This window comes from Hevea brasiliensis, unplaced genomic scaffold, assembly GCF_030052815.1.
Source record: "Hevea brasiliensis isolate MT/VB/25A 57/8 unplaced genomic scaffold, ASM3005281v1 Scaf299, whole genome shotgun sequence".
Taxonomy (NCBI): domain Eukaryota; kingdom Viridiplantae; phylum Streptophyta; class Magnoliopsida; order Malpighiales; family Euphorbiaceae; genus Hevea; species Hevea brasiliensis.
Genome location: NW_026614805.1, coordinates 69,835 through 95,942, shown reverse-complemented (window position 1 = coordinate 95,942; position 26,108 = coordinate 69,835). Strand labels below are relative to the sequence as shown.

At 32.9% G+C, this 26,108-nt stretch overlaps 2 protein-coding genes and 3 long non-coding RNA genes across 6 annotated transcripts; all 5 read right to left on the bottom strand.

Moving 5' to 3' along the window:
- Positions 1-1,235: 1,235 nt before the first annotated feature.
- Positions 1,236-3,692, bottom strand: LOC131176974 (uncharacterized). The gene is made up of 2 exons (XR_009146754.1): positions 3,539-3,692; positions 1,236-1,952 (listed from the first exon to the last, which is right to left on the bottom strand). It is a non-coding gene; the product is annotated as an uncharacterized LOC131176974 (long non-coding RNA).
- On the bottom strand, positions 2,215-3,540 carry LOC110639222 (transcription termination factor MTERF4, chloroplastic). Its single transcript, XM_021790079.2, has one exon. The coding sequence runs from the start codon at positions 3,494-3,496 to the stop codon at positions 2,294-2,296; it is 1,203 nt and encodes a 400-aa protein (XP_021645771.2). The 5' UTR covers positions 3,497-3,540; the 3' UTR covers positions 2,215-2,293.
- Positions 3,693-7,021: 3,329 nt separating the features above from the next.
- On the bottom strand, positions 7,022-8,577 carry LOC110639224 (uncharacterized). The gene is made up of 2 exons (XR_002491890.2): positions 8,455-8,577; positions 7,022-7,703 (listed from the first exon to the last, which is right to left on the bottom strand). It is a non-coding gene; the product is annotated as an uncharacterized LOC110639224 (long non-coding RNA).
- Positions 8,578-17,549: 8,972 nt separating this feature from the next.
- Positions 17,550-23,034, bottom strand: LOC131176972 (uncharacterized). 2 transcript variants are annotated; one of them, XR_009146753.1, is made up of 3 exons: positions 22,877-23,034; positions 18,180-18,589; positions 17,550-17,761 (listed from the first exon to the last, which is right to left on the bottom strand). It is a non-coding gene; the product is annotated as an uncharacterized LOC131176972 (long non-coding RNA). The 2 variants fall into 2 exon arrangements; XR_009146752.1 differs by having other exon boundaries at positions 18,442-18,589.
- Positions 19,186-22,866, bottom strand: LOC131176971 (transcription termination factor MTERF5, chloroplastic-like). The gene is made up of 2 exons (XM_058141985.1): positions 22,212-22,866; positions 19,186-19,804 (listed from the first exon to the last, which is right to left on the bottom strand). Exons 1-2 carry the CDS (start codon positions 22,860-22,862, stop codon positions 19,253-19,255), a joined length of 1,203 nt encoding a protein of 400 aa, XP_057997968.1. The 5' UTR covers positions 22,863-22,866; the 3' UTR covers positions 19,186-19,252.
- Positions 23,035-26,108: the final 3,074 nt, after the last annotated feature.

Genomic DNA, 26,108 nt, shown 5'->3' with positions numbered 1-26,108 from the left:
ATGGAAAAAAAAAAAAAAATCAAAATGTATCAATGAGAACAATTATAATGGGTGAGCACTAAACAATTTAACCCAAAAATTGAACCAAACCAATTAGGTTTATATTTTCCACAAAATTCCATTGGACTGAACAGCAAAGAAAGGTTCCTGCAAAACTATCTCAATTAACACACACGCTACTCAGACCATGTTGATTAATCCATAGATTAGAAGAGCTTTGCGTAACCGAAGTGCTTCAGCCTTAGGACATGAGCAGTCACACTTGAAGGAAACAAGAATATCCCATGATCATCGAATTTATCACTTGCACAACCCTCCCATCATCAAACACGTGCAAAGCAAAATGATGTTCCTGGAAATGCCATAAAGTCCAAACAAGGGCACAAGCTTTTGAGACTGCCTCAGAATTTGGCAACCGTAGATTGTTAAGGCCCAAAAAAATTAGATGAGTTGCCTTAGGAAAAATATTTGACTTTGAGAATCTATATTGACAATAATTGTCAACCCTGTTTTCAAAGCACTGCACACTGAAGGAATGTAGATTTCAAAAACACAGACCACAATCCTCTTTTTGACTATCTACACTTACCCTTTGTTTGGATGGAGAGAAATAGAAAGAAGAGAAAAGAAAAGAAATTTAATTTCTTTAAATTGCTTTGTTTGGATATCAATTAGAAGGGAGAATTGAAAAGAAAGAAAGAGAAAAGAGGAGAAATGAAGAGAAATTTTAACTCAAAATATTTCTCTCTAAATTGGTGAGAAATGGAGAGAAATGATAGTTAAAATATATAAATATCCTTCTACAATATAAACATAAAAAAGAAAATGAGGGTGCAATAGTTATCTCTCCTATAGGAGAAACTGTATTTCTCTCTTATTCTAATAACTTATCCAAACAACATAGAGTAAACTGAATTTACTTTTCTTTTTTCTTCATTTCCTCTCTTTAATTCCTCTTCATTTATCTTGCCAAATTAAGAATCCAAACAAAGAGGTGTCTATTTGGTATTGAGGTTAAAGCAGTAAAATTGCTTTTTAGAAAAATAGTATCATTTTAGATGTTTTTAAAAAAAATATATTATAAAAATTATTTTATTATTTTAGTATTCTTACAATTAAAATTTATTAAATTTAATTTCAAATTATTTTTAATATTCTCTAACTAGTATACTTAAAAAAAAATATTTTTCTCAATATCAAATTCAACAGTAATGTTAAATAAACCCTTTAACCAATGAATGCTTCCACCAGAATGAGTTTATCATTCTCTGTAAAACATCACAAGTGGACAAAGGGAGGAAATAGCCAAAGCCACAGATTTTGCATATTTTACATCTTCTTTTTCTCAAACATTTTACAACAAATATTGAATGATCACCTCCTATGGATCTGCAATTAAAAAATTAAAAAGATATTAAATTCAAAGAAAAAGAGATGAAGAATTCCCACTGGATCTGCAATGATTGTTCTTCTACTCAAATCCAAATCCAAGTCCTAGGTCTAGATTCTATAATCTGCAATGATTGTTCTTCTACTCAAATCCAAATCCAAGTCCTAGGTCTAGATTCTATAATAGCCAAAAATACATAGCAACCGAAGAACCTGCTGCTTACACTACACAGTCTTGGATGGATCCAGCTAGTACTTGGAACACTAAACAGATTGAAAACAAAATGCTCTTCTTGGTTAATACTTAAGCAGAAAACCAGTGATTGAGCACCTGGGGCTGATTCCATTCAACAAGAAAGGCTTGTATTAGCTAGCCAACAGGAGTGCCAAAAGTGAAAGACATATTTCTTAGTTAACAGGATCAAATTCCACCTTTCAATTCCTGCATTGCACATATGACACTGTTTATATCCTTTAAAGACATAATTAGTTAGAGCATCCCTTTGCCACTGTTTATATCCCTTCGAATAGGAATAACTCAATATTCTTTTCTTCAGAGTCTACTGCAAGGAAACTCAATAAATAAGAATTGCAATCCCAATAACACATTTTGGGCTACTAGTAAGTAATAATAAAATGTACCAGCATGCACCCCAAGTCATTTTTAGCCGGAGGAAAGGGAAGCCATCACCTTTGTCTTACCAAACGCAAAATATAAGAACCTTAATGCTTAATAGTTTAAGTAGACAACTGAGGTATCAAAGCTTAGTTAAGCCCCCCCACCCAAAAAAAAATATATACATATCAGCTATCCAAGACAATAAATGAAAAGTGAAATTCAGTTATCAAAACTATTCATAATATTATCAGTTATCAAAACATCGCATGCTAGGCTATATGTCTCCTAATCCAGAATTACAGATTTACCATCAAAACCAAAGCCAAGTTCTGTAAGCCCCATTTTTCCCTGAAAAATATCCAATAATTGAGGCACCTGATCCTGATACTTGGTCACAAACCTTTCCAAGAAATACTCTTCCGTAGTACTCAAGACCGAGGATACAGGCAAATCTGCCTCGATCAAACTCTGTAAAAGCAAAACTCTCACGACTGAACATCTAGGCTTAATCCTAGTCTCCAAACCATAGGACAGAACAACTGGAACTCTAACAACAGCAGCAGGCTGCCAACCCATCTTGCACACAAGAAAATTCATGCTGCACATAATATTCTTCACAGACAGACCCATACAAATGGGACTCTTTCTGAAAATTGACAAAATCTCTTCTTCAGATAGACCCCACCTCCTATAAGCCTCAATTCTGTGTTCCCATGTTTTCTGCGATGATCCAAGCAAAATTCGGAGCGCCCTAACAAACGTAGATTTGGAAGGATCAAATCCTATTTCAATAACTTTCTTAACCCCTTCAGCAAAATTGAAAGCTTTTAGGCACACAACACGGGGATAATGGATGACCAAGGAAGAGATGGATGATTGAGGAATTCCAAGCCCTCTTAGAAGCGATAAATTGGCAAAAAAGTCGATCTGCGAAAGCACTATAGAAGTTTTTACCAAGTTTTTGAAACATTTAATAACTTTCTCATCAGAAACGAGTATACTTTTGAGGATATGATAATGTGGGATCAGATTTTGCTTTATACTTCGATTCAACAAATCTGGGTTCTGAGAAACAATTACGGAAAGGTCCGATCTTGAAACTCCTATAGAACATAGAAACTCAAGTTTGGGTAAAATTGTCCTTTCAGGATGGAGTAAAAGCACATTAGGCCTGAACTTAACAATTTTGGAGATGTGGGAATTGGTGAATCCATGTTCCCTGAGAAGCCTAAGTACTAAATCTGGTCTTTCAAGGGTTTTAAAACATATCCTCTTAGAGACAGACTGAGCAGATTTTAGGGTTAATCCACATGAATTTATGAGAAACGAAACTGTAAATGAGTGGTCATTCAAATTAGAAGATACCCTAGATGAAAGGGATCTGATTACGAATAATGAATGAAAAGGAAGAATACCCAGCTGGGCATTTGAGACAAACAGAGAAACAATCATTTTTAAAGATACTCTTGAACTGGAAAAAGAAAACATTGCAGGCTATTCACAGTGAGAGAGCCGAGCTTTAGGGTTTACCAGGTTCAGCAAATTATGAAAGAGCTGAAATATTCTTCTCAATGAAATCTGAGCAGTAAATCATCAAGCCGAGCAGGACCCAACTCCAAAGAACAAGGTCGTTTAAGGGTTTTTTTTTTTTTAATTTTTTTTTAATTTTTTTTTTAAGAACAGAGCACTTCTTGTGTCTGCTAATATTTGTTTTTTTTTTTGAGAAAATATATTATTATATTTTAAAATCATATTATTTAAATTTTTACTCCCACGCCTTTCGCCTTATGTTTTAAAATATAAATTTATTAAATAAATTATTTTAATTGAATTTAAATAATTTGCTTTCTTTGGGAAAAAAAATAATTCGCTTTAAAAAAATATTTAACTTTATGTAGTTTGATTATAGTTTTTTTTAGAGCTCGATTGTTGGATTTGAATCAAATTAGAATTTAAAAAATCATCACTATAATAATCTAAATGAATCAAATTAAATTTATTTAATTGTTTTGATTCAATTTTAATTTTTCATCAAAAATTAAATTGAACTAAAATTAGACTAAATTGAATTTGAATCAATTTCTATTATTTTATATATATTTTTTAATTATATAATTTTTAACTATAGAGTATACTAAAGGTGATTCAATCATATAATTAATAATTATTACTGGATTTAATATATTTATAATTAAAAATTATAAAAATTAATATAAAATTATATATATAATTATAATTAAAGACAAATTATATATATAATAAATAGAAATAAATTAAATTAATAATAAATAGAAATATAAATTAATAAATAAGAATTTTTAATATTTATAATAAATATATTAATATATTAAAAATTCTTATTTATTAATTTATATTTCTATTTATTATTAATTTAATTTATTTCTATTTATTATATATAATTTGTCTTTATTTATAATTATATATATAATTTTATATTAATTTTTAACTATAAATACATTAAATCACTTTATAGTTATTGATTATATGATTAAATCACATTTAGTATACTTTATAGTTAAAAATTATACAATTAAAAAATATGTATAAAATAGTAGATATACTTATTAAGATATATGTTATGAAGTGATTTAATTTATGGATATAATAGGACATGTTATTTTATAGGATTGAATTATGATCCACTTAAAATGTCACGGTACAATCTAAATAAAATATTTTGTGAAGTCTTAATAATAAACTCAACTCAACTAAGCCCTTATCCCAAAAATTTAGAGTCGGTTATATAGATTCGTTTTTTCTAATCTAAACGATTTTGGGTTAAATCTTTAGAAATGTGTAATGTTTGTAGGTCATGTTGTACTACTCTCCTCTAAATGAGTTTAGGTTTATCCCTTCTTTTCTTTCTATCCTCTAACCTAATGTGCTCTACTTGTCTAATTAGAGCCTCCATATGTCTACGCTTCACATGACCAAATTACCTCAATCTCCCTTCTCTCAACTTATCTTCAATTGACACAACTCCTACCTTTTCTCTAATACTCTCATTACGGTTGTGAAGTCTTAATAATAAAGAGTCGAAAATATGGGCTGAACCAATATTTAAAAGTGAATGCTAATAATTAAATTCACTAAATTTAATATTATATTAGCTATTTTTATTTTTATTTTAAAAAGTTTTAATCATATTCTACAAAATTTTTTATAACATCTATTATATTAAAAATGAATTTATTTAATTTTTATTATTATGAATCAAAATTTAAAATAGTATAGTTGTTATCTCGGTGTGTATTTTACTTATTTGAGATCATGAAAATTTTAAAAGAATTGCACAATTAAAAATAATAAAAATAGAATAGTTGAAATGAGCAAGTAAATGAGGGCAAAATTCATTAAATAGAGTAAATGTGATACTATTGGTAGTAATTATCCTAAAACATAGATATAAGTTGGATTATATTAAAATCAAATACATTATTTATCATTATGAAAAATGAACCCAAACTCTTAGAGGTTGATAGGTTGATAAATGCTTTAAAAGAAATATTGAATAAATATATGAGAGATAATGATAAAGCATGCATGGGCAATAGTGGTTCTGGTCAAAATGCTAATGTTGAAAAATATAATAATACAATAATAGAAGAAAATGAAAAGATCGATGATTATTTTGTTCAAATGGAAGAGTAAAAGTTGGCTTTTCAATCCCAATTGAATAGATATTTAGAAGAATTTTCTAAGAAATTCATTATGAATTTTGATATATAATTATAGTGAAAGGTGAATTCAGTAAGCTATCTAATTTTATCTAAAATAGCTAAAGATATTCTAGATGGAAATATTATTTTATAATTTGAATAGAATATTATTACTTGATATGAATATTTAGATATTTTTTATATGAGAATTATTAATTTAATTTTAGTATTTCTCTTAAATAAATTATTTTATTTATATTACTATTGCAATATTATTATTTTTTTTATTGATACTTTGATGTTAAAATATATAATTATTTTTATTCTTTTAAAAGGAATACAATAATGATGTAATTTTGAATGTAGAAATTGAAAATCAAACCAAATCAGAATTATGATCAGAACCGAAACTAAAATTGAATCGAAACTAGAAACACTTAAAATCGAAATTGAAATTCAATTCTAGTTCTGGCTCGAAAAAAAAAAAAAATCAAAAATAGATTCCAATTTTAAATCTTACTAAGAATGAAATTAAAATCAAAACCATACGGTCATAGTTTTATTTATTTATTTATTTAACTTGATAAGTTGAGTCTTCATTACTCTATTCCCTCTAATAGGAAAAAAGATATTGGTATTATTTTCAAAACCGTGAGGTCTTCAACTCGAATCCCATCCATAGTCCATTCTTTAAAAAAAAAAAAAATATCCAAAATATGAAATGGCCCTTCCATCTTCTTTTTATTGAATATTTTACAAAAAAATACTGAACGATCTCACTTTACCAAAACTTAAAAAAGGAATTAAATTCAAAGAAAAAAAAAAGAATTCCCATTAGATCTGCAATGATTCTTCTTCTACCAAAATCCAAGGCCTAGGTCTAGGACAAACAAAAAGTTGTTCTTCTTGATTAAGCCTTGAGCAGAAAATCAGTGATTGAGCACCTGGGGATGATTCCCTTCAACAAGAAGGCCTTGTATATGTATCAATAGGCACAGAGAAGCTCCACCGTCTTCTGTTCCCTAGCCAACTGGAGTGACAGGAAAAATTCATGGTAAAGAGGATCCAATTCCAATTTTCAATTGCTACTTAGAACATATGACAATAATACGTTTAGGGAGCCTTAACAAGCTACACAATTTTGGACTACTGGCAAGTAACAATAAAATGTATGCACCCCAAGTTATCTTTAGCCTGAGGAAAGGGAAGCCATCATCTTTGTCTTAGCCAACATAAAATATAAGCACTTCAACACTTAGAGTTGAAGTAAATGACTGAGGTATCAAATCTTTGCTAGTACAATCCAAGACAAATTTTGGAAAGTGAAATTCAGTTATCAGAAATATTCACAATATTATTGGATGCGTAAGGAACTACATTTAAACAAAAATCTACTAAATTAAACCATCAAAAACAGTCCTCTTAGATAAAGACAATAAAAAATTTGTTCATTCAAGCTTTGCTAGTTCACCAATAAGGGAGTCGATCAGAAAACATCAGAAAATGGAAATCTATAGGTTCAAGATTCACATCAAATATCATATGTTTCCTAATCCGGAATCACAGATTTATTATCAAAACCAAAGCCAAGTTCTGTAAGCCTCATTTTTCCTTGAAAGACATCCAACAATTGAGGCACCAGATCCTGATACTTGATTACAAACCTTTCCAAGAAGCACTTTTCACAACTAGTCAAGACCGAGGATATAGGGATATCTGCCTTGATCAAACCATTTAAAAGCAAAACTCTTACGACTGAACATCTAGGCATAATCCTTGTCTCCAAACCATAGCACAGAACAATTGGAACTCTAGCAACAACAGCAGGCTGCCAACCCATCTTGCACACGAGAAAATGCATGTTGCACATAATTTTCTTTTCAGACAGACCCATACTTAAGGGACTCTCTCTGAAAATTGACGAAATCTCTTCTTCAGATAAACCCCACCTCCTATAAGCCTCAATTTTGTGTTCCCATGTTTTCTGCGACAATCCAAGCAAAATTTGGAGTGCCCTAACAAACATAGGTTAGGAAGGATCAAATCCTATTTGAACAACTTTCTTAACCCCTTCAGCAAAATTGAAAGCTTTTAGGCACACAACAAGGGGATGATAGATGACCAAGAAAGAGATAGAAGATTGAGGCATTCCCAGCCCTCTTAAAAGTGATAAATTGACATAGAAGTCGTTCTGTGAAAGCACTGCAGAAGATTTAAACAAGCGTTTCAAACATTTAATAACTTTCTCATCAGAAACGAGTATACTTTTGAGGATATGATAATGTGGGATCAGATTTTGCTTTATACTTCGATTCAACAACTCTGGGTTCTGAGAAACAATTGCGGAAAGGTCTGATCTTGAAACCCCAATAGAACATAGAAACTCAAGTTTGGGTAAAATTGTCCTTTCAGGATTTAGTAAAAGCACCCTGGGCCTCATCTTAACAATTTTGGAGATGTGGGAATTGGTGAATCCATGTTCCCTGAGCAGCTCAAGTACTGACTCTGGTCTTTCAAGGGTATTAAAACATATTTTCTTAGAGACCGATTGAGCAGATTTTAGGGTTAATCCACATGAATTTATGAGAAAGGAAACTGTAACTGAGTGGTCATTCAAATTAGAAGATACCCTAGATGAAAAGGATCTGATTACGAATAATGAGTGAAAGGGAAGAATACCCAGTTGGGCATTTGAGACAAACAGAGAAACAATCATATTTAAAAATAGTCTTGAACTGGAACAAGCAAGCATTGCAGGCTACTCACAGTGAGAGAGCTGAGCTTTAGGGTCTACCAGGTTCAGCAAATTATGAAAGACCTGAGGTATTCTTCCCCATGAGATCCGAGCAGTAAATCATCAAGCGGAGCAAGACCCAACAGCAAAGGGCAGAGCACTTGCGCCAACTAATATTTGTATTTTTTTTTTATAGAAAATATATTATTATATTTTAAAATCATATTATTTGAATATTTTTAATTTTTAAAATATTTTTTATTTATTAATTTATTTTATAATATAAATTGATCAAATTAATTATTTTAATTGGTTATAGATAATTCGCTTTTAAAAAAATATTTAACTTTTATCTAGTCTGATAATAGTTCTTTATTTATTTAATTTAACATATTCAACTTAAAATTGTCATTGCAAATTATTTATCTTTAGATATAAAAAAAATAACAAGATGGATTAAAGAATTAATACATCTAAGTTATAAAAATTAAGTAATGTATTTTATAAAATACAAATATCAAATAATTAATTTTTTTAAATTAAGGATTAAATAATAATTTTTCTTATATTTTTTTATAAAATTAATTATTTTAAATTAAATAGTCTAATTATGTTAACAAGAAGCAGTTGAATTGATCATTCAGTGAGAAGTATTCTCTATTCGTTATTAAGTAATTATTTTTATTAAAATATTAGGACTAAATAATAATTTTTTTATTTCTTTTTGTAAAAGTAATTATTTTAATTTAAAGTGTCTAATTGTATTAATAAAGAGTTAAATTAACAAATCAGTGAAAAGTATTCTCCATTCGATAGTGATCTATTATTACCCCACTTCAAGATATTTCTAGGGCTGAGCAGAATTCGGTTCAAACCGAAAAATCAAACCGAATCGAGTTAATTCGGTTCAATCGGTTCGGTTCGGTTTTATATTATAAAAATTTTAGTTATTTTGGTTCGGTTCGGTTTTGAAGAGAAAAAATCGATTAAATCGAACCGAACCGAATAGTAATTCATATAGTCAAATCGAACTAAATCGAATCGAATCGATTTTTGAATTGATTTATTTTTATAGAAAATTTATGAATTATATTTAATTATATATATATTAATTGTTTAATTTCATTGATTAATGGTTATTAGGTTCAAACTATAGTTAAAGTTAGACCAAATAACTTGAAAATCAAGTCTAAATTAAAAAATAATCAAAAATCAAACAGATCGATTTAAATCAAACCGAATCGAAATAGAGCGGTTCGGTTCGATTCAATTCAATTTTTCACCAATTTCGATTCGATTCGATTTCTAAAATTTACGATTCGATTTTTATAATTTAATTCGGTTCGGTTCGAACCGAATGCTCATCTCTAGATACTTCTACGAGTTCAATTTAATAATCATCAAATTTTTGTTACATATTTGAGAGAATACATGCACCTTATATTTCACCTCCATCTAAATAATAAAACATCACATCAACAATATATCCAACTATAAAAGAAAATAAAAAAAAATGTATCGATAAGAACAATTATAATGGATGAGCGTGGAGTAGAACTGTAAGTGCTCTCAAAGTCCCATTTTGAGTACCCATATCAGTTTTCTTCTTCTTTTTAATTCCAGATGTTTCCTACATAGCATCTACTTTTTTTCGGTCTGTTATCCATCATCTCTTATGTTTTCCCTCATATCTTTTTTGGCATCCTTTTGTCAATCCCTAACGGCACAACCATCAGAGGCAATAGATGAATTATGTGATAAAACAAATCTCATATCCTGGGAAGATATCACTTTGGATCTTAACACCAATGATCAAGGGGCAAAAACAGCAACAAACACTGTGTTGGTAGGAAGAATCATTACTGCAAAAATATACCCAGTATCTCATTTGCAGAACATTTTAAAAGGTGTGTGGAATCTTGCTTTTGACTTCCATATTAAATCCTTCTCCGAAAAGAAAAATATTTTTCTTTTTGTTTTCTCTCATGAAAGAGACAAGCGACGAGTTTTTTATGGAGCTTCGTGGTCTATCAATAACCATTTGTTGATTCTCAAAAACTGGTCCCTGGAGCAAAAACTAGAGGATATTGATTTTAAGATGTCCCCATTCTGGCTTCAAGTGCATGGGTTGTCTCTCAATCAAATACTGAAGAGTAATGCCATTCAAATTAGGAAGTTGTTTTCCAATCTTCTGTTGGAAGTTGACTTCTTTTTAAACCATGATGTATCAGTGGGCTCGTGCTTAAGGATGAGAATTGAAGTCTATGTAACAAAACCTTTGATTGAAGGATTTACTAGTAGAAGACCTGATGGCTCATTGGGAAGGGTTTGGTTCAGATATGAACGACTCCTTGAGTTCTACCATATGTGTGGGATTCTTGGACATCAGATACAAACATGCCCAAATTTATCAATAGTTCTTGCTCCAGAAAACAAAGGCAAGAGACAGGAATATGGACACTGGATGAGAGTAGAGCTTTTCTCTTCAAAATCTCACCGAAGCAGGGAGGACGATCTAACAACCTCCCCCTCAAGCTCAATAGGTACAAACCCTCTTTTACCTCAATTGGAAGTGACGGCGCGTGAAATTTTCAGTTTTGGATCACTGTTTTCTACTGTTCCATTGGTCTAGTTACAGTGGAAATTTAGCCAACTTTTCTTCATCAAAGTTGTTCCTTATTGTCTTAACTTTAACTTCCTTTTGAATCACTCCATTTGGAGTTTTGTAACTCAAGTTATGTTAATTTCAAGGTGGCTGGCCGGATTGGTTTTAACCCAGAATTCTGGGTACCAATTCTGTTCTAGCAGTTTTGGTGTGCCAACTGCAGCTCACTTTTCGAATAGGTTATGGTTAAAATTTGGGTTTGTGTTCTTCATAAAAGTTGTAGTTCTATGTCTCAGCTTTCCATCGGTATAAAATTCAAGTCATTTGAACCTTTCTACACCAAGTTATGGCCAAATGAATAAACACTGTCCATTTGGTCATTTCTGTGCAGTGGCAGTGTGCCAATTCTGGGTTTGACCTAATTGTTCTTCACTAACTTAAAGCCATTTTCAGGGTAGGGTTTCTACATGAAAATTGTGGCATTATGTGTCTACTTTCATTTCCAATTGGCCTCACACCAATTGGAGTGGCAGAATTATAATTTTGATCCCTGAAGTAGACCTAGGTCTGGCTGTCCAGAATTGACTCTCACCAATCTGAATTTAAAGTTACTCCTCACCATTCCAACACACCCTAATTGGCCCCAATTGACCATTTCAAGTCTCAATTAGATCCAATAGCATCAATTACCAATTTTTCCTAAATTTTCCTCCAATTTCAATGGTTCAAAAACCCTAATTTCATAAATGATGTAATTCATGCAATTAAAGTGTCTAAATATTCTCTACACACTTAATTCAAATTAATTACACTTTTAATTGCATCAAAATCATGCAAACCCTAGTTCACTACATGTTGGCCGAAATTCATAAAGGTGTCCCTCATGTTCGATTTGTTTCATTTCTTTAATTTCTAAGTTAATTTAAGTAGTTGAGCATGTATTTAAATAGAAAATTGAAAGTTAAAACACTAACCTCTTTCTTTGAATTTCCAATCTTCAAATCTCTATTTTTCCTCCTTCCTTTTCTTGATCAATAGTTGAACTAAGGTGTTAGATCAAGGTTTAATTTAGTGGATTAGGGAAATTATTGCCAAAATGAGGGTTTGGAAAAGCTTGAATCAAGCTTCCATGGAGGTGTGTAGTGAGAGAAGTGGGAGAGAAAGAGGTGCCGGCTTTGTTTGGTGAAGAAGATAACAAAATTTTCTTTTATTTTTTTGGTTTTTTTATCCCTTTAATTGACTTAGTCAAATAGCATCATTAAATGGAATTTAATTATGATCTCATGCTTAGGCCATGTAGGTGATGTCATAATTCTATTTTCATTTCTTTTTCTTTTTCCTTTCTTTTTTCATACTTCTTAATTTAAATCCATACTTCAAAATTTTCATTTCTCAGATTTTATTGGACAATTAGGTTATGAGTCACCTATAGGGGTGAATTGACCAATTTGTCCATTGCTGGTCTGATCCGGTTTACTAATAATTAAGTATTTCTTTCGGAATCCTGATCTAATTATTTGACCTACTTATCAATCTTTTTTCTCTGATTTTCTCTTTTCCACTAGCTTCGTAATAATTCTTAGGATTGCGGTGTCACAATGTCCCGTTCAAAATTAGGGTTGGAACTGACCTCGCAGTCACTTCCCGGTAAGGTCATCCCCAGCTCATTTAACATTTTATGTTCTGTTTTTCTTATTTATACTTGACCTTTTGGTAATCACTATAAATTTTCATTCAGGGCTTTTCTAGGTGTCTTAAATATAGTTATAATCCTCCTAATTGTCTAGACCGACACTGGTCACGCAAACAGTAAAATACACTGACCTATGCATATAGGGGTGTTACACCCTCCTTAAACCCATGGCCTGAATTTACAAACCTATCAAGCATTTCCTGGGCCCAGATGATAGGTAAGCCCATTCACATACCCAAGAGCAATGATGTTTTATCTTTACAAAGCCTACAACCATGTTCAAATAATCCAGTCCAAACTTTTTTTGCTCTTGAATCAAAAGATCAAACCTAAAGATAAAGTTGGATGGGCCAAATAAGGGCATAGGAAGGGGGAATAGGAGAAATATGAAATTGAAGCAGTTGGAATGCAGGCAATCAAACTTAAGACCAATGAGAATGGGGGAAGGAAAACAACAAAAACCAGTATCTATGAGCAATGTGATTCAAGAAGGAATACAGACTGACATTTTCCAAGCTGAGGCTCCAGTGGCTAGCCTAAAGCCACCACAAGAGCAATGACCATTTTAAGTTGGAATTGTCAGGGATCTGGGCAACCCCTGAAAATGAATGCTCTCAGGGAGCTCATTTCATGTAATAAGCCCGGGATGGTGTTCTTAGCTGAGGCAAAGAAAAAATAAAGTTTTTTAGAGAGGTGGAAGCGTCGTTTTGGCTATCAAAACTCAGTCAATGTTGAACCAGATGGACTATTAGGAGGTCTTGCTCTTTGGTGGAATTCAGACTATTCGGTGCAGGTTCTTCAATCATCTAAGAGGTGGATAGATGTCATGGTGTCAATGCCGAGTAAATTCCATATTTCTTTTGTATATGGGGACCCGTTGTATCTGGCAGAATTGCTTTTTTGAATGAATTACGTTTGTTAAATTTGAAAAATGGCATTCCATGGCTTATTTTGGGTGATTTGAATATTTGTAATGTTATCTCTGATAAAATCGGCCTTAGAAGAATTAATTCCACAGTGGCAAAGGCTTATAATCAGTTTCTATTTGATGAAGCACTGGTGGAACTTCTGTTCAAAGGGGGAAAGTTTACGTGGACTAATAATCAACAGGGGAGGGCTAAGATCTTGGAACGCATTGATAAAGCCATCATTAACTCTGAATGGTTATCTATGTTTCCCTATTGCCAATTAATCCATGAAAAGTTTGGAGCTTTTGACCATAGGCCATTGATCCTGTTCCTGCACTAGTAAACCAAAGAAGAAGTTTATTTTTGATACCAGGTGGACCACTTCAGGGGAATGTGCCAATGTAATCAAAGAAGCTTGGTCAGGAAATCACTCAAATGCCAATTTCGTAAATAAACTTAATTGTTGCTAGGAAGCTTTAATTTCTTGGGGCCACAGTAGATTTGGGAATTCCAGACAACGTATTCAGGAACTATCAAAAAAGCTTCATTCCTTTATTTCTGACAGTTCAAACTCCAATAACCAACAACAAATTGATGAGATTAAAAGCCAGTTGAAATCTCTTTGGAGCCTAGAGGAGATGTTTTGGTTCCAAAAGTCTCGTGTAAATTGGTTATCTTACAGAGACAAGAATACAAGATTTTTTCATGCCACCACTGCCCAAAGAAGACAAAGGAATCAGATTTTAGCAATTTGGGATAACCAGGAAAGGAGAATTCATGATGAAACAGGTATTATGTATGTAACTTCTGACTTTTTTAATGATCTTTTCAGGGAAAGACATATTTATATAGCTGATTATATTTTGCAAACTATTCCAAACGTTGTGACATCAAGCATGAATGAGATCCTTTGTGCAGATACAAATGAAAAGGAGGTGCGAGCTACAGTATTTGATATGGGGGCATTTAAAGCCCCAGGTCCAGATGGATTTCAAGGACTCTTTTATCAAAAGTTTTGGGAGGAAATTAAACAGGATGTGGTAAAAATGGTCCAGTAATTTCTTCAATCTAGTGTTCTGCCTGATCATCTAAATGCCACTAATTTGGTGCTGATTCCTAAATGTAGTAATCCTCATTCTTTTGCTGACTTCAGGCCGATCAGCCTGTGTAATTTTGCTTATAAGATTATTTCTAAATTGCTAGCCAATAGGTTGAAACTGATGCTTCATCAGATTGTCTCTCCCATGCAATCAGCTTTTGTCCCTAAAAGAAGTATTCAAGATAATATTATAGTCACTCATTAAGCTTTTCATAGTCTAAGAAACAAGAAAAAAGGAAAAGTGGGAGCTATGGCAATAAAGCTTGATGTGCATAAAGCTTATGACAGCGTGAATTGGGACTTCCTTATAACCATAATGAGAAGATTGGGGTTTTGTGGCAAATGGATTTCATGGATATACCAATGCATTTCCACAATGAGATATTCGGTGATGGTGAATGGAATCAATTCTCACACTTTCACTCCATCTTGTGGAATCCGGCAAGGTGACCCGATTTCACCCTACCTTTTCTTATTAATTTCAGATGTGCTAGCTGGAATGTTGGAACAGGCTTAGGTGACAAAGGAGATCCAAGGATATAAAATCAATAGGCATTGTCCCACCCTTACCCATCTTCTATTTGCGGATGACACAATTCTATTTGGAAGAGCAACTATGGAGGAGGCAAATTAAATATCAAATATTCTACAAGAATATAGTTTGGCATATGGTCAATGCATTAATCAAGCCAAGTCTGACATAACTTTTAGTCCTAATACGCCTATCCATATGCAAAAGAAGATTGCAGGTATTCTAAATATTCATAATTCGGGCTTTCTTTTCAAATATTTGGGTTTACCAGTGCAATGGGGGAGATCCAAGCATCAAGATTTATCTTTCCTGAAAGAAAGAGTGTTTCAAAAGGTGCAAGGGTGGAAGAGCACTTGCTTATCTCAAGCGGGTAAAGAAATTATGATAAAAGCGGTAATACAAGCAATACCCTCATACATTATGTTAGTGTTTAAACTCCCAGCAACAATAATTCATGAACTGCATCAACTTGCCGCTCATTTTTTGTGGAGACAGTCTCCTAATAAAACAAACATTCATTGGGGGAACTGGAAAAAGTTGTCATGGGCAAAGGGAGGTGGGGGAATGGGATTTAAAGATTTGGATCTCTTCAATGCTGCTCTTTTAAGTAAGCAAGCATGGAGAATAATTTCCAATCCGCAAGCTGTTTGGGTGCAAATTCTTAAGGGCAGATATTTCCCATATTCAAACTTTATGGAAGCAAAAAAAGGATATCATTCTTCCTGGTGTTGGAAGAGTCTCATTATTGGAAGGGAAGTACTTCATCCAGGTATTCATTAGAACATAGTAGGTCCTTCATTTATTGATGTGTGGAATGAACCTTGGATTCCATCTTTACCAAACTTCATAATTTCATCTGTCAGACCAGTAGGAAGTCCCATGCTCTATGTGGCTGATCTTATTAATCCAAATTCTAAGCAATGGGACATGAATATCTTGTTGGACTCCTTTTCTTTACAAGAGTGCAGAGAAATAATAAAAATCCCTTTGGCAGATGTTAATAGAGAACCAGCTGATTTGGCATCATACTAAGACTGGAAATCCAACAGTGAGAGCAATTTACCATTACCTCAAAAGAAATCAGTCTGTCTTAAGCACATATGAGCTACCTTCGTCATCTAGAGTTAGTGATCCATCTTTTTGGAAAAGGCTGTGGGGCTTAAAGGTATCTCCAAAGATTCGCAACTTTTTGTGGAGGGTATGCAATTATTTTCTAGCTACTAGACTTAATCTTTTTAGGCGAAAATGCTCATCTTTTCCTATATGCTCTCTCTGTGGAATTGAGGAGGAATCAGTGGAGCATTTAATTGTCTTTTGCCCTCATGAAAAAGCTACATGGTTCACTTCTCCTCTTGGCTTCTCCCTAAAAAAGGAAGGTTTTGTTTCTTTTTGTGTTTGGTTTCAACATCTGATGAAGGAGGAACCCTCAAATGATAACTTTGTTCTCTGCATGGCTAGCTTGGTGTCTTGGCACATTTGGAAAGCCAAGAATAGGGCTATTTTTAATGGGAATCATCCAAACCCCTTAAAGTCTATTAGGAAGGCTCAGAATGATTTTGAGGAGAAGATCACCCTTCCTTCTCTTCAACAACATTCTCGGCCAGTTGCTGTGACAATCCATGGGATGAATCTTTTGAAGTGGCAAGCTCCACCGGATGGGATTATAAAAATAAATGTGGATGCTTCATATGACTATGAATCTTCCAAAGCAGGTTATGGTATCATTGCCCGAAATTCCCAAGGAAGTCTTTTGGATGGTTGCTTAACTGTATTCATTTGCTCCTCTCCCCTTTTTGCAGAAGGAATTGCAATGCGAGTAGCTTTTCTTTTTGCCATTTCAAGAGGATTTCAGCAATGCTGGATTGAATCTGATTCCAAACAGATTTGTCAACTTTTATTAAATCCTACATCTCCAACTCCCTGGGTATTGCAGGCTATCATTCATGATATTTCTGTCTTACTGTCTGCTAATCAGAATTTTAAGGTTATACATAACAATAGAGCTAATAATCGATGTGCAGATTGGATAGCAGTTTCAATTAGGAAAGGGTATCTTGTAAGTGGGTGGATCTAAAATCCTCCAAATCATCTGTTAGACCTTTTAAAGGATGATTGTAATAGATTTTCTCATGAATGATAGTTTTTCTTCTTCTGGTAAAAAAAAAAAAATCACCAAATGATTTTAACTGAAAAATTAAATTTAATTAATTTAATTCAGTTTTATATTTATATAGTTCGGTTAGGTTTATATTTTCTACAAATTTCTATTGAACTAAAATGCAAAGAAAGGTTCCTGCAAAAATATCTCAACTAACACACTATTAAGACCACGCTGATTAATCCACAGAATAGAAGACCGAAGTTCTTCAGCCTTACAACGTGAGTAGGCACCTTAAAGGAAACAAGAATATCCCATGATCATCGGCTTCATCACTTGCACAGCCCCCTGATCACCAAACACTTGCAAAGCAAAATGATGTTCCTTGCCAAATTAAGATGCTCCTGAAAATGCCATAATGTCCAAATAAGGGCACAAGCTTTTGAGACTGTCTCAGAATCTAGCAACTAAAGAATGTTATGGAAAAAAAAAAAAAAAGATGAGCCCCCTTGGAAAAAATATTTGACTTTAAGAATCTAGATTGACAATAATTGTCAACCTTGCTTTCTAAGCATTGCACATTGAAGGAATGTAGATTTCAAAAACAATGACCATACTCCTCTTTTCGACTATCCCAACTTAATGCATATTTGTTATTGAGGTTAAAGGAGGTAAAATTGCTTTTTAAGAAAATATATTCATTTTAGATGCTATTAAAAAAATATAATAACAAAAAATCTATTTTGTTATTTTAGTATTCTTATAATAAAAATTTATCAAATTTAATTTTAAATTATTTTTAATATTCTCTAACTAGTATACTTAAAAAAATGTTTTTCTCAACAGCAGATCGAATTGCAATGTCAAATAAACTCTTTAACCAATGAATGCTTCCATCTCTACAAAACATCACAAGTGGACAAAGGGAGAAAATAGCCAAAGCCACAGATTTTGCATATTTTACATCTTCTTTTCCTCAGATATTTTACAACAAATATTGAATGATCACCTCCTATGGATCTGCAATTAAAAAAATTAAAAAAAAGATATTAAATTCAAAGAAAAAGAGAAGAAGAATTCTCACTGGATCTGCAATGATTGTTCTTCTACTCAAATCCAAATCCAAGTCCTAGGTCTAGATTCTATAATAGCCAAAAATACTTAGCAACTGAAGAACCTGCTGGTTACACCACACAGTCTTGGATGGATCCAGTTAGCACTTGGAACGCTACCTGCTCAGATTGAAAACAAAATGTTCTTCTTGATTAATACTTCAGCAGAAAACCAGTGATTGAGCAACTAGGGATGATTCCATTCAACAAAAAAGGCTTCTATTAGCTAGCCAACAGGAGTGCCAAAAGTGAAAGACAAATTTCATGCTTAAGAGAATCAACACTTTTCAATTCCTGCATTGCACATATGACACTGTTTATATCCTTTAAAGACATAATTGGTTAGAGCATCCCACTTTGGGTTCCTGCTTAACACATTTGCCACTGTTTATATCCCTTCAAATAGGAATAACCCAATATTCTTTTCTTCAGAGTCTACTGCTAGGAAACTCAAATAAATAACAATTGCAATGCAAATAACACATTTTGGACTACTAGTAACTAAAAATAAAATGTACTAGTATGCACCACAAGTCATCTTTAGCCTGAGGAAAGGGAAGCCATCACCTTTGTGTTACCAAACACAAAATATAAGAACTTCAACGCTTAATAGTTGAAGGAAACTACTGAGGTATCAAAGCTTAGGTAGGCCAAAAAATAAAAAAATAGAAAATAGAAAAAAATCAGCCATCCAAGACAACAAATGAAAAGTGAAATTCAGGTATCAAAACTATTCATAATATTATCAGTTATCAAAACATCGCATGCTAGGCTATATGTCTCCTAATCCAGAATTACAGATTTATCATCAAAGCCAAAGCCAAGTTCTGTAAGCCCTATTTTTCCTTGAAAAATATCCAATAATTGAGGCACCTGATCCAGATATTTGATCACAAACCTTCCCAAGAAGTACTTTTCTCTAGTAATCATGACCGAGGATACAGGCACATCTGCCTTGATCAAACCCTTTAAAAGCAAAACTCTTATGACTGAACATCTAGGCTTAATCCTTGTCTCCAAACCATAGGACAGAACAATTGGAACTCTAGCAACAGCAGCAGGCTGCCAACCCATCTTGCACACAAGAAAATTCATGCTGCACATAATATTCTTCTCAGACAGACCCATACAGAAGGGATTCTTTCGGAAAATTGACGAAATCTCTTCTTCAGATAAACCCCACCTCCTAAAAGCCTCAATTTTGTCCTCCCATGTTTTCTGCTTTATTCCAAGCAAAACTTGTAGTGCCCTAACAAATTGAAGTTTTGAAGGATCAAACCCTATTTGAACAACTTTCTTAACCCCTTCAGCAAAATTGAAGGCTTTAAGGCACATGTGTAGGGCAAGGGGCGTGAGGCGAAATATCATCCATTAGAATTATATAAAATGCACCAGGCAATGCCCAGGAAAGATGGTGGAGTCACAATGGTCTCACTTAAGTACCACCTCCTTAGACAGCATTTCCTAGACATGCACTTCATACAATCCTAATAGAATCAAACCACTGGTAAGTACCGTCTTCCCATAACACTACCACGGTACTAAGGATTTATGCCACGAAGGCATAGATAGACAGGAGTCGCCACCCGGGTAATAACCGGGACATATTCAGTGTTTCTTCCGAGGGTCATGGATGGCAACTTACTCCTTGCAGAGTTTCCACAACCGTCATTACCATAGCCCAATGTCTAGGTTCGGGATAGTGGGTACGTAAGGGGAAGGTGTTAGGCACCCCTTACGCCTGGTCTAACCTCATTAATTCGAGTGCCAGTCCTCTACTAATGTTTCTAGAAGTCTTGTTTATTATTCCTTTATTAAAATTTATCCTAAAAATTAAATTCTAAAACTAAAAAAGCAAGTAATTCAGAAAAAGTGTTGTTTTTTAGACACAATTTTCATGCACAAGTAATTCCTATCTATTCTGTTGCTAATTATTTAAATGATATTTACGGATGACTAAAATTAATTTATTATTGGGAATTTAATTTACAAACAAATTCAATTTCAAATAACCCTATGTTTCTATTTAACCTAATTAATTAATTTTCACCAAGTTACCTTAAGGATAATTGAACTAAGTTAATTATATACATGTGTAATTTATTCTAATATCACATAAGTCCCAAACAATCACAACCTAATAAAGATTTCTAACATGCAAATTTATTTTACAATTACCAAGTATTAAATTAAATTTATTTTACATGCCAATATTAGTTTAATTTACAAACAAGATTAATTTTAATTTACAAAGTATTTATTTAAATTAATTACATGCAAAAGTCAGTTAAATTAAAAACAAAGTTAATTTTAATTTACCAAATGAAAGTTCTATTATTACTACAATTTCATGCCAATGGTTATTCGAGAAGTTTAGAGCTACTTACTTGTTGATAAATGCAGTTGCCATTGGGGCAAGCTACCCTTAAAAAATGGTCTTCTCTTCTAGTATGGCAATGATATCCCTGGCTTACTCCCGTTTAGCTCCATATAAGCTCCACGCAAATGCCCTCTTTGGTACTTACCTTAGGGCTACTTACCAATTTTGTTCGTAATAAAAAATAAAGAAACTAAAGAAAATAAAAGAAATAAAGAGACAGAAACTAAACATGTGCAGAGTTGTGTATCCCCTCAAATTAAATATGATTACATGATCCATATGAACATATAAAATAAATTGAAGACAGAGAGCATAGAATTAAAATATTGTGTGGCGTAGATCTTGAAAAGAAAACAATAAAAAAACTGACCTTATAGAAATCTTGTATGCAAATCTTCTTGAAGAAAAGAAAAAAAATAAGAAAGAACTCAAAGAGTCTTGAATATCTCTAAATTTCCTATAGCTCTGAATTTTCTCTTCCTCTTTCCTCCCATCATCCTCTTCTTCTCTTCTCTAGTAGGGTATTTATAGGGTTTTGGGAGAGAGGTGTGATAGGGTTTGGAGTCTTAGGATGATAAAGTTTAGATGACTTGAACAACTACAATTGTAGAATTCGAATAAGACTGGGAAATGGGTGAGGTGTTTCAACCAATAGGAATACAGGAAAAAATAGAAGGCACCAATAGGAAATGAGGAAGAGGTGTGGTAGGATTTGGAGTCTTAGGGTGATAAAGTTTAGATGACTTAAACAACTACAATTGCAGAATTTGAATAAGACTGGGATATGGGTGAGGTGTTTCAACCAATAGGAAGACAGGAAAAAATGGAAGGCACCAATAGGGAATGAGGAAGAGGTGTGGTAGGATTTGGAGTCTTAGGGTGATAAAGTTTAGATGACTTAAACAACTGCGATTGCGAGTCGAATAAGACTGGGATATGGGTGAGGTGTTTCAACTAATAAGAAGACAGAAAAAAATGGAAGGCACCAATAGGGAATGAGGAAGAGGTGTGGTAGGAGGAGAGAGATATTTTTTTATTTTAATTTTTAGAAAATAATTAAATGGGTCCCATTTAAAATTCCTAACTAGGCTTTCTTAGGCCCATGGAGCCCAATTAAACTTAATTAGATCCATTTAAAAAACTACCCATATTAAATTTAAACAAAATAAAATTTTATTTAAATTTAATTAAATTAATTTTCCCAAAACTTTATTATTATTTTTATTTTTTCAAGATCATACCACGAAATTAATAATTCAGCTCAATGCCTCCAATTACATCTTACAGTCATATAATTTTTCATCATCGGGTTTCCCACGGCCTCAATGCACATACTCATCACAAAATAAGGGTCTACAATATGGTAGAGGGATTAAAGGTGACCAATAAAGAGATAGAAGATTGAGGAATTCCCAGCCCTCTTAAAAGTGATATATTGGCATAGAAGTCGTTCTGCGAAAGCACTATAGAAGATTTTAACAAGCGTTTCAAACATTTAATTACTTTCTCATCAGAAACAAGTATACTTTTGAGGATATGATAATGTGGGATCAGATTTCGCTTAATACTTCGATTCAACAAATCTGGGTTCTGAGAAACAATTACGGAAAGATCTGATCTTGAAACCCCTATAGAACATAGAAACTCAAGTTTGGGTAAAATTGTCCTTTCAGGATTTAGTAAAAGCACCCTGGGCCTCATCTTAACAATTTTGGAGATGTGGGAATTGGTGAATCCATGTTCCCTGAGAAGCCTAAGTACTGAGTCTGGTCTTTCAAGGGTTTTAAAACATATCTTCTTAGAGATAGATTGAGCAGATTTTAGGATTAATCCACATGAATTTATGAGAAAGGAAACTGTAAATGAATGGTCATTCAAATTAGAAGATACCCTAGATGAAAAGGATCTGATTACGAATAATAAGTGAAAGGGAAGAATACCCAGTTGGGCATTTGAGACAAACAGAGAAACAATCATATTTAACAATAGTCTTGAAGTGGAAAAAGCAAACATTGCAGGCGACTCACAGTGAGAGAGCTGAACTTTAGGGTTTACCAGGTTCAGCAAATTATGAAAGAGCTGACATATTCTTCCCCATGAGATCTGAGCAGTAAATCATCAAGTGGAGCAAGACCCAACCGCAAAGGACAGAGCACTTGCGTCTACTAATATTTGTTTTTTTTTTTAAAGAAAATATATTATTATATTTTAAAATCATAAATTTTTAAAATATTTTTTATTTATTAATTTATTTTATAATATAAATTGATCAAATTAATTATTTTAATTGAATATAAATAATTGGCTTTAAAAAATATTTAACTTTATTAGTCTGGTTATAGTAATTTTTTTATAATTAAAATACGTTCATGTTATTTTTAAAATATATTTCATAATCTTTTAGGAGAAAATAAATTTTAATTAATATATTAAAGACCATCATTTTTCAATATTAACTTTTAATAAAACCTAATCCATGAGCTTTTCTTAAGCCTTCATTAAACTTCAAATTATTATATTTCTGTTTAAATAAATTTAAAATAATAGTAATTATTTTCTGATATAAAAATAGTTTTAGTGAGATGTAATTTTCTCTCGATGGTTATTTATTTTTGTTTCATTTCAATATCTTTTCATGAGTTTAATATAATAATCATTAAATTTTTGTTCCATATATGTGCGTCGGTACTTCACTTCTACTTAGATCATAAAATTATCACATCGACAACATCCTAATTATGAAAGAAAACAGAAAAAAATTCAAAATGTATCAATAAGAACAATTATGATGACTGAACAGTAAATAGTTTTAACTAAAAAAAATTGAATAGAACCGATTTAGTCCAGTTTTTATATTTGTAGTATTCGGTTCGATTTAGACCACTAATTTCCTCCTTTGCATGTAGGGAACATCATCATTGCACATGAGATAACTAGCATTGTCCTCTAATCACCAAACACTTGCAAAGCAAAATGATGGACTGTTGCAGAACGAGATATGCCCGGCCAAATTAAGATGCTCCTGGAATGCCATGAAGTCCAAATAAGGGCACAAGATTTTCAGACTGGCTCAGAATCTGACAATCGAAGAACATTAAGGCAAAACAAATTAATGAAGATCTTGCATGATGGCCTACGTCTTTAACCAAAAGGTCCCAAAGAGTTGATAATGATTTTCTACCTATCGGTAACTTTAATTTCTCTGGAAATTGATTGGTTTTGTTTTGATATTCAACTTGAGGATTTGACTAGCAAAATTGTACGGCCTTTGTCTATTTATGACTTATCTGTTATGGCTTGTCGCAAGGTATTTTGCGATTGCCTAGATGAACACTCACCGAAATAGGAAAAAGTGAGGAGTCGCCACTTTAATTTTGAGGAAAATTAAAGGAAACTATTTATGAAAACAAACTAACATAAAACCACTTCGAAAACAGAAATTCTAGCTTCGGGGTCCGTATACGGGCGGAGAAGGTGTTAGGCATCCTGCCTCGTCCCTCTATGAGGGCAAGCAGATTTGACATTATGCTCTTTATAAATTAAGATTGATAGCTAGAAGGGTTGGGCTAGAATGAAAATGTTAATCCCTTTGACAAAAGAAAATATTTAATTTTTCACTAGTTTTTCGGGTTACCCAGATACATAAGTAAATGAGACGACCTTAGTGAATTGATGTTGTGTTGCGGTTTTCGTTTATGGGATTACTTTGCATGTTTATTAAAATTTGATCTTGAGGATCGGATAAGAACTCTCCTCCGATCTCTGTATATTTATTAAAATGTGATTAGAGAATCGGATAAGAACTCTCCTCCGACCTCTGTATATTTGTTAAAATCTTTAATTGAGAATCGGATAAGAACTCTCCTTCGATCTCTTTGAAATATTTAAAATTTGGATTGAGAATCGGATAAGAACTCTCATTCGATCTCTTTTAATATTTAAAATCTTTAATTGAGAATCGGATAAGAACTCTCCTCCAATCTCTTTGAAATATTTAAAATTTGGATTGAGAATCGGATAAGAACTCTCCTCCGATCTCTTTTAATATTTAAAATTTTTAATTGAGGAGCGGATAAGAACTCTCCTCCGATCTCTTTGAAATATTTAAAATTTGGATTAAGAATCAGATAAGAACTCTCCTCCGATCTCTTTTAATATTTAAAATTTTTAATTGAGGATCGGATAAGAACTCTCCTCCGATCTCTTTGAAATGCAATTTGAGAATTTTAATGAAGGATCTCGGATAAGAACTCTCCTCCGATCTCCTTTCGTTTGGATGAGGATCAGGTAAGAACTCTCCCCCGACCTCTTGAAATTTAATTACGATCGTATCGCGCAAGGACCTTAAGCTAAGGGTTCTGGCATCCGAAGACACTGGGAACCCGGATTAGGCTTCTTTTAACTCATTGGTGCCTTGTGACTATTAGGGGATACCGGACTGAATTTTTACCGATCTCCTTTGTGATCGGCTTACCTTTCAATAAGCAACATTTGCTCTATTTCATTTGCTAGTCTGAAATCTAATTTTACTCCGACTCTCCATCTTACCCAGCCATCTTCTTGAGCTAGTCTAGTGGTTCAACTTCATAACTCTCTGATTTATTATTCGAACGTTTTTTTTTTTTTTTTTAAAAATCTCTCATGTTAAGATACTGCTACCAACACTTTATCAAACTACCTATACGTTACCCGAAACCAAAACACCTACATTAGGAGATAATAAAAGACCAAGAACAAATAAATAACATGAATCAATATATCAAAGGTAAATTCAAGAGAATGACCACCCACGTGGGACCTTCCAACGTAAGACAAACTTTAATAAAAATTATGAGCGTAAAAGAAAATAAAGACGAACACTGGATAGGGCAACGGGTTAGACACTCACCTGCAGGAAGTTGAACCTATTGAACTAACTATGGAGTCGCGAATGTTGCAGAGTTGCGTGCTAATAGTCTGAGGACTAATGCTTGCCTTGAAATTACGAATGCCTAGCTAACATGTAATCGAGCCGGAATGACAATGAATGAGATTGAGCTCAGAAAATAAAAGTGGATATAAAGGTGATGAAAACAGAACTGAAACTTAAGAAAGGGTATCGCAGAGCGATGAACAAACTGAAAATCAAGAGTTCCAGTGTCCAACACTTCTTCAAAGAAAACACTTTAGAAAACTGGTTTCTAAAGTCTTTCTAGCTTAAAAATAGCAGAGTAGCAGAACTGAATCAATTTTCAAAGCCTTTCCACTATAATCACTACC

What these genes read in the sequence shown, in the direction of transcription:
- LOC110639222 (XM_021790079.2), bottom strand. Translation starts at nt 3,496, where the DNA reads ATGTTTTCTTTTTCCAGTTCAAGAGTATCTTTAAAAATGATTGTTTCT.
- LOC131176971 (XM_058141985.1), bottom strand. Translation starts at nt 22,862, where the DNA reads ATGTTTGCTTTTTCCACTTCAAGACTATTGTTAAATATGATTGTTTCT. An exon ending in TCACCTTTAATCCCTCTACC is followed by an intron (nt 19,805 to 22,211) that starts ATATTGTAGACC and finishes CTTGCCCTACAC; the next exon opens with ATGTGCCTTAAAGCCTTCAA.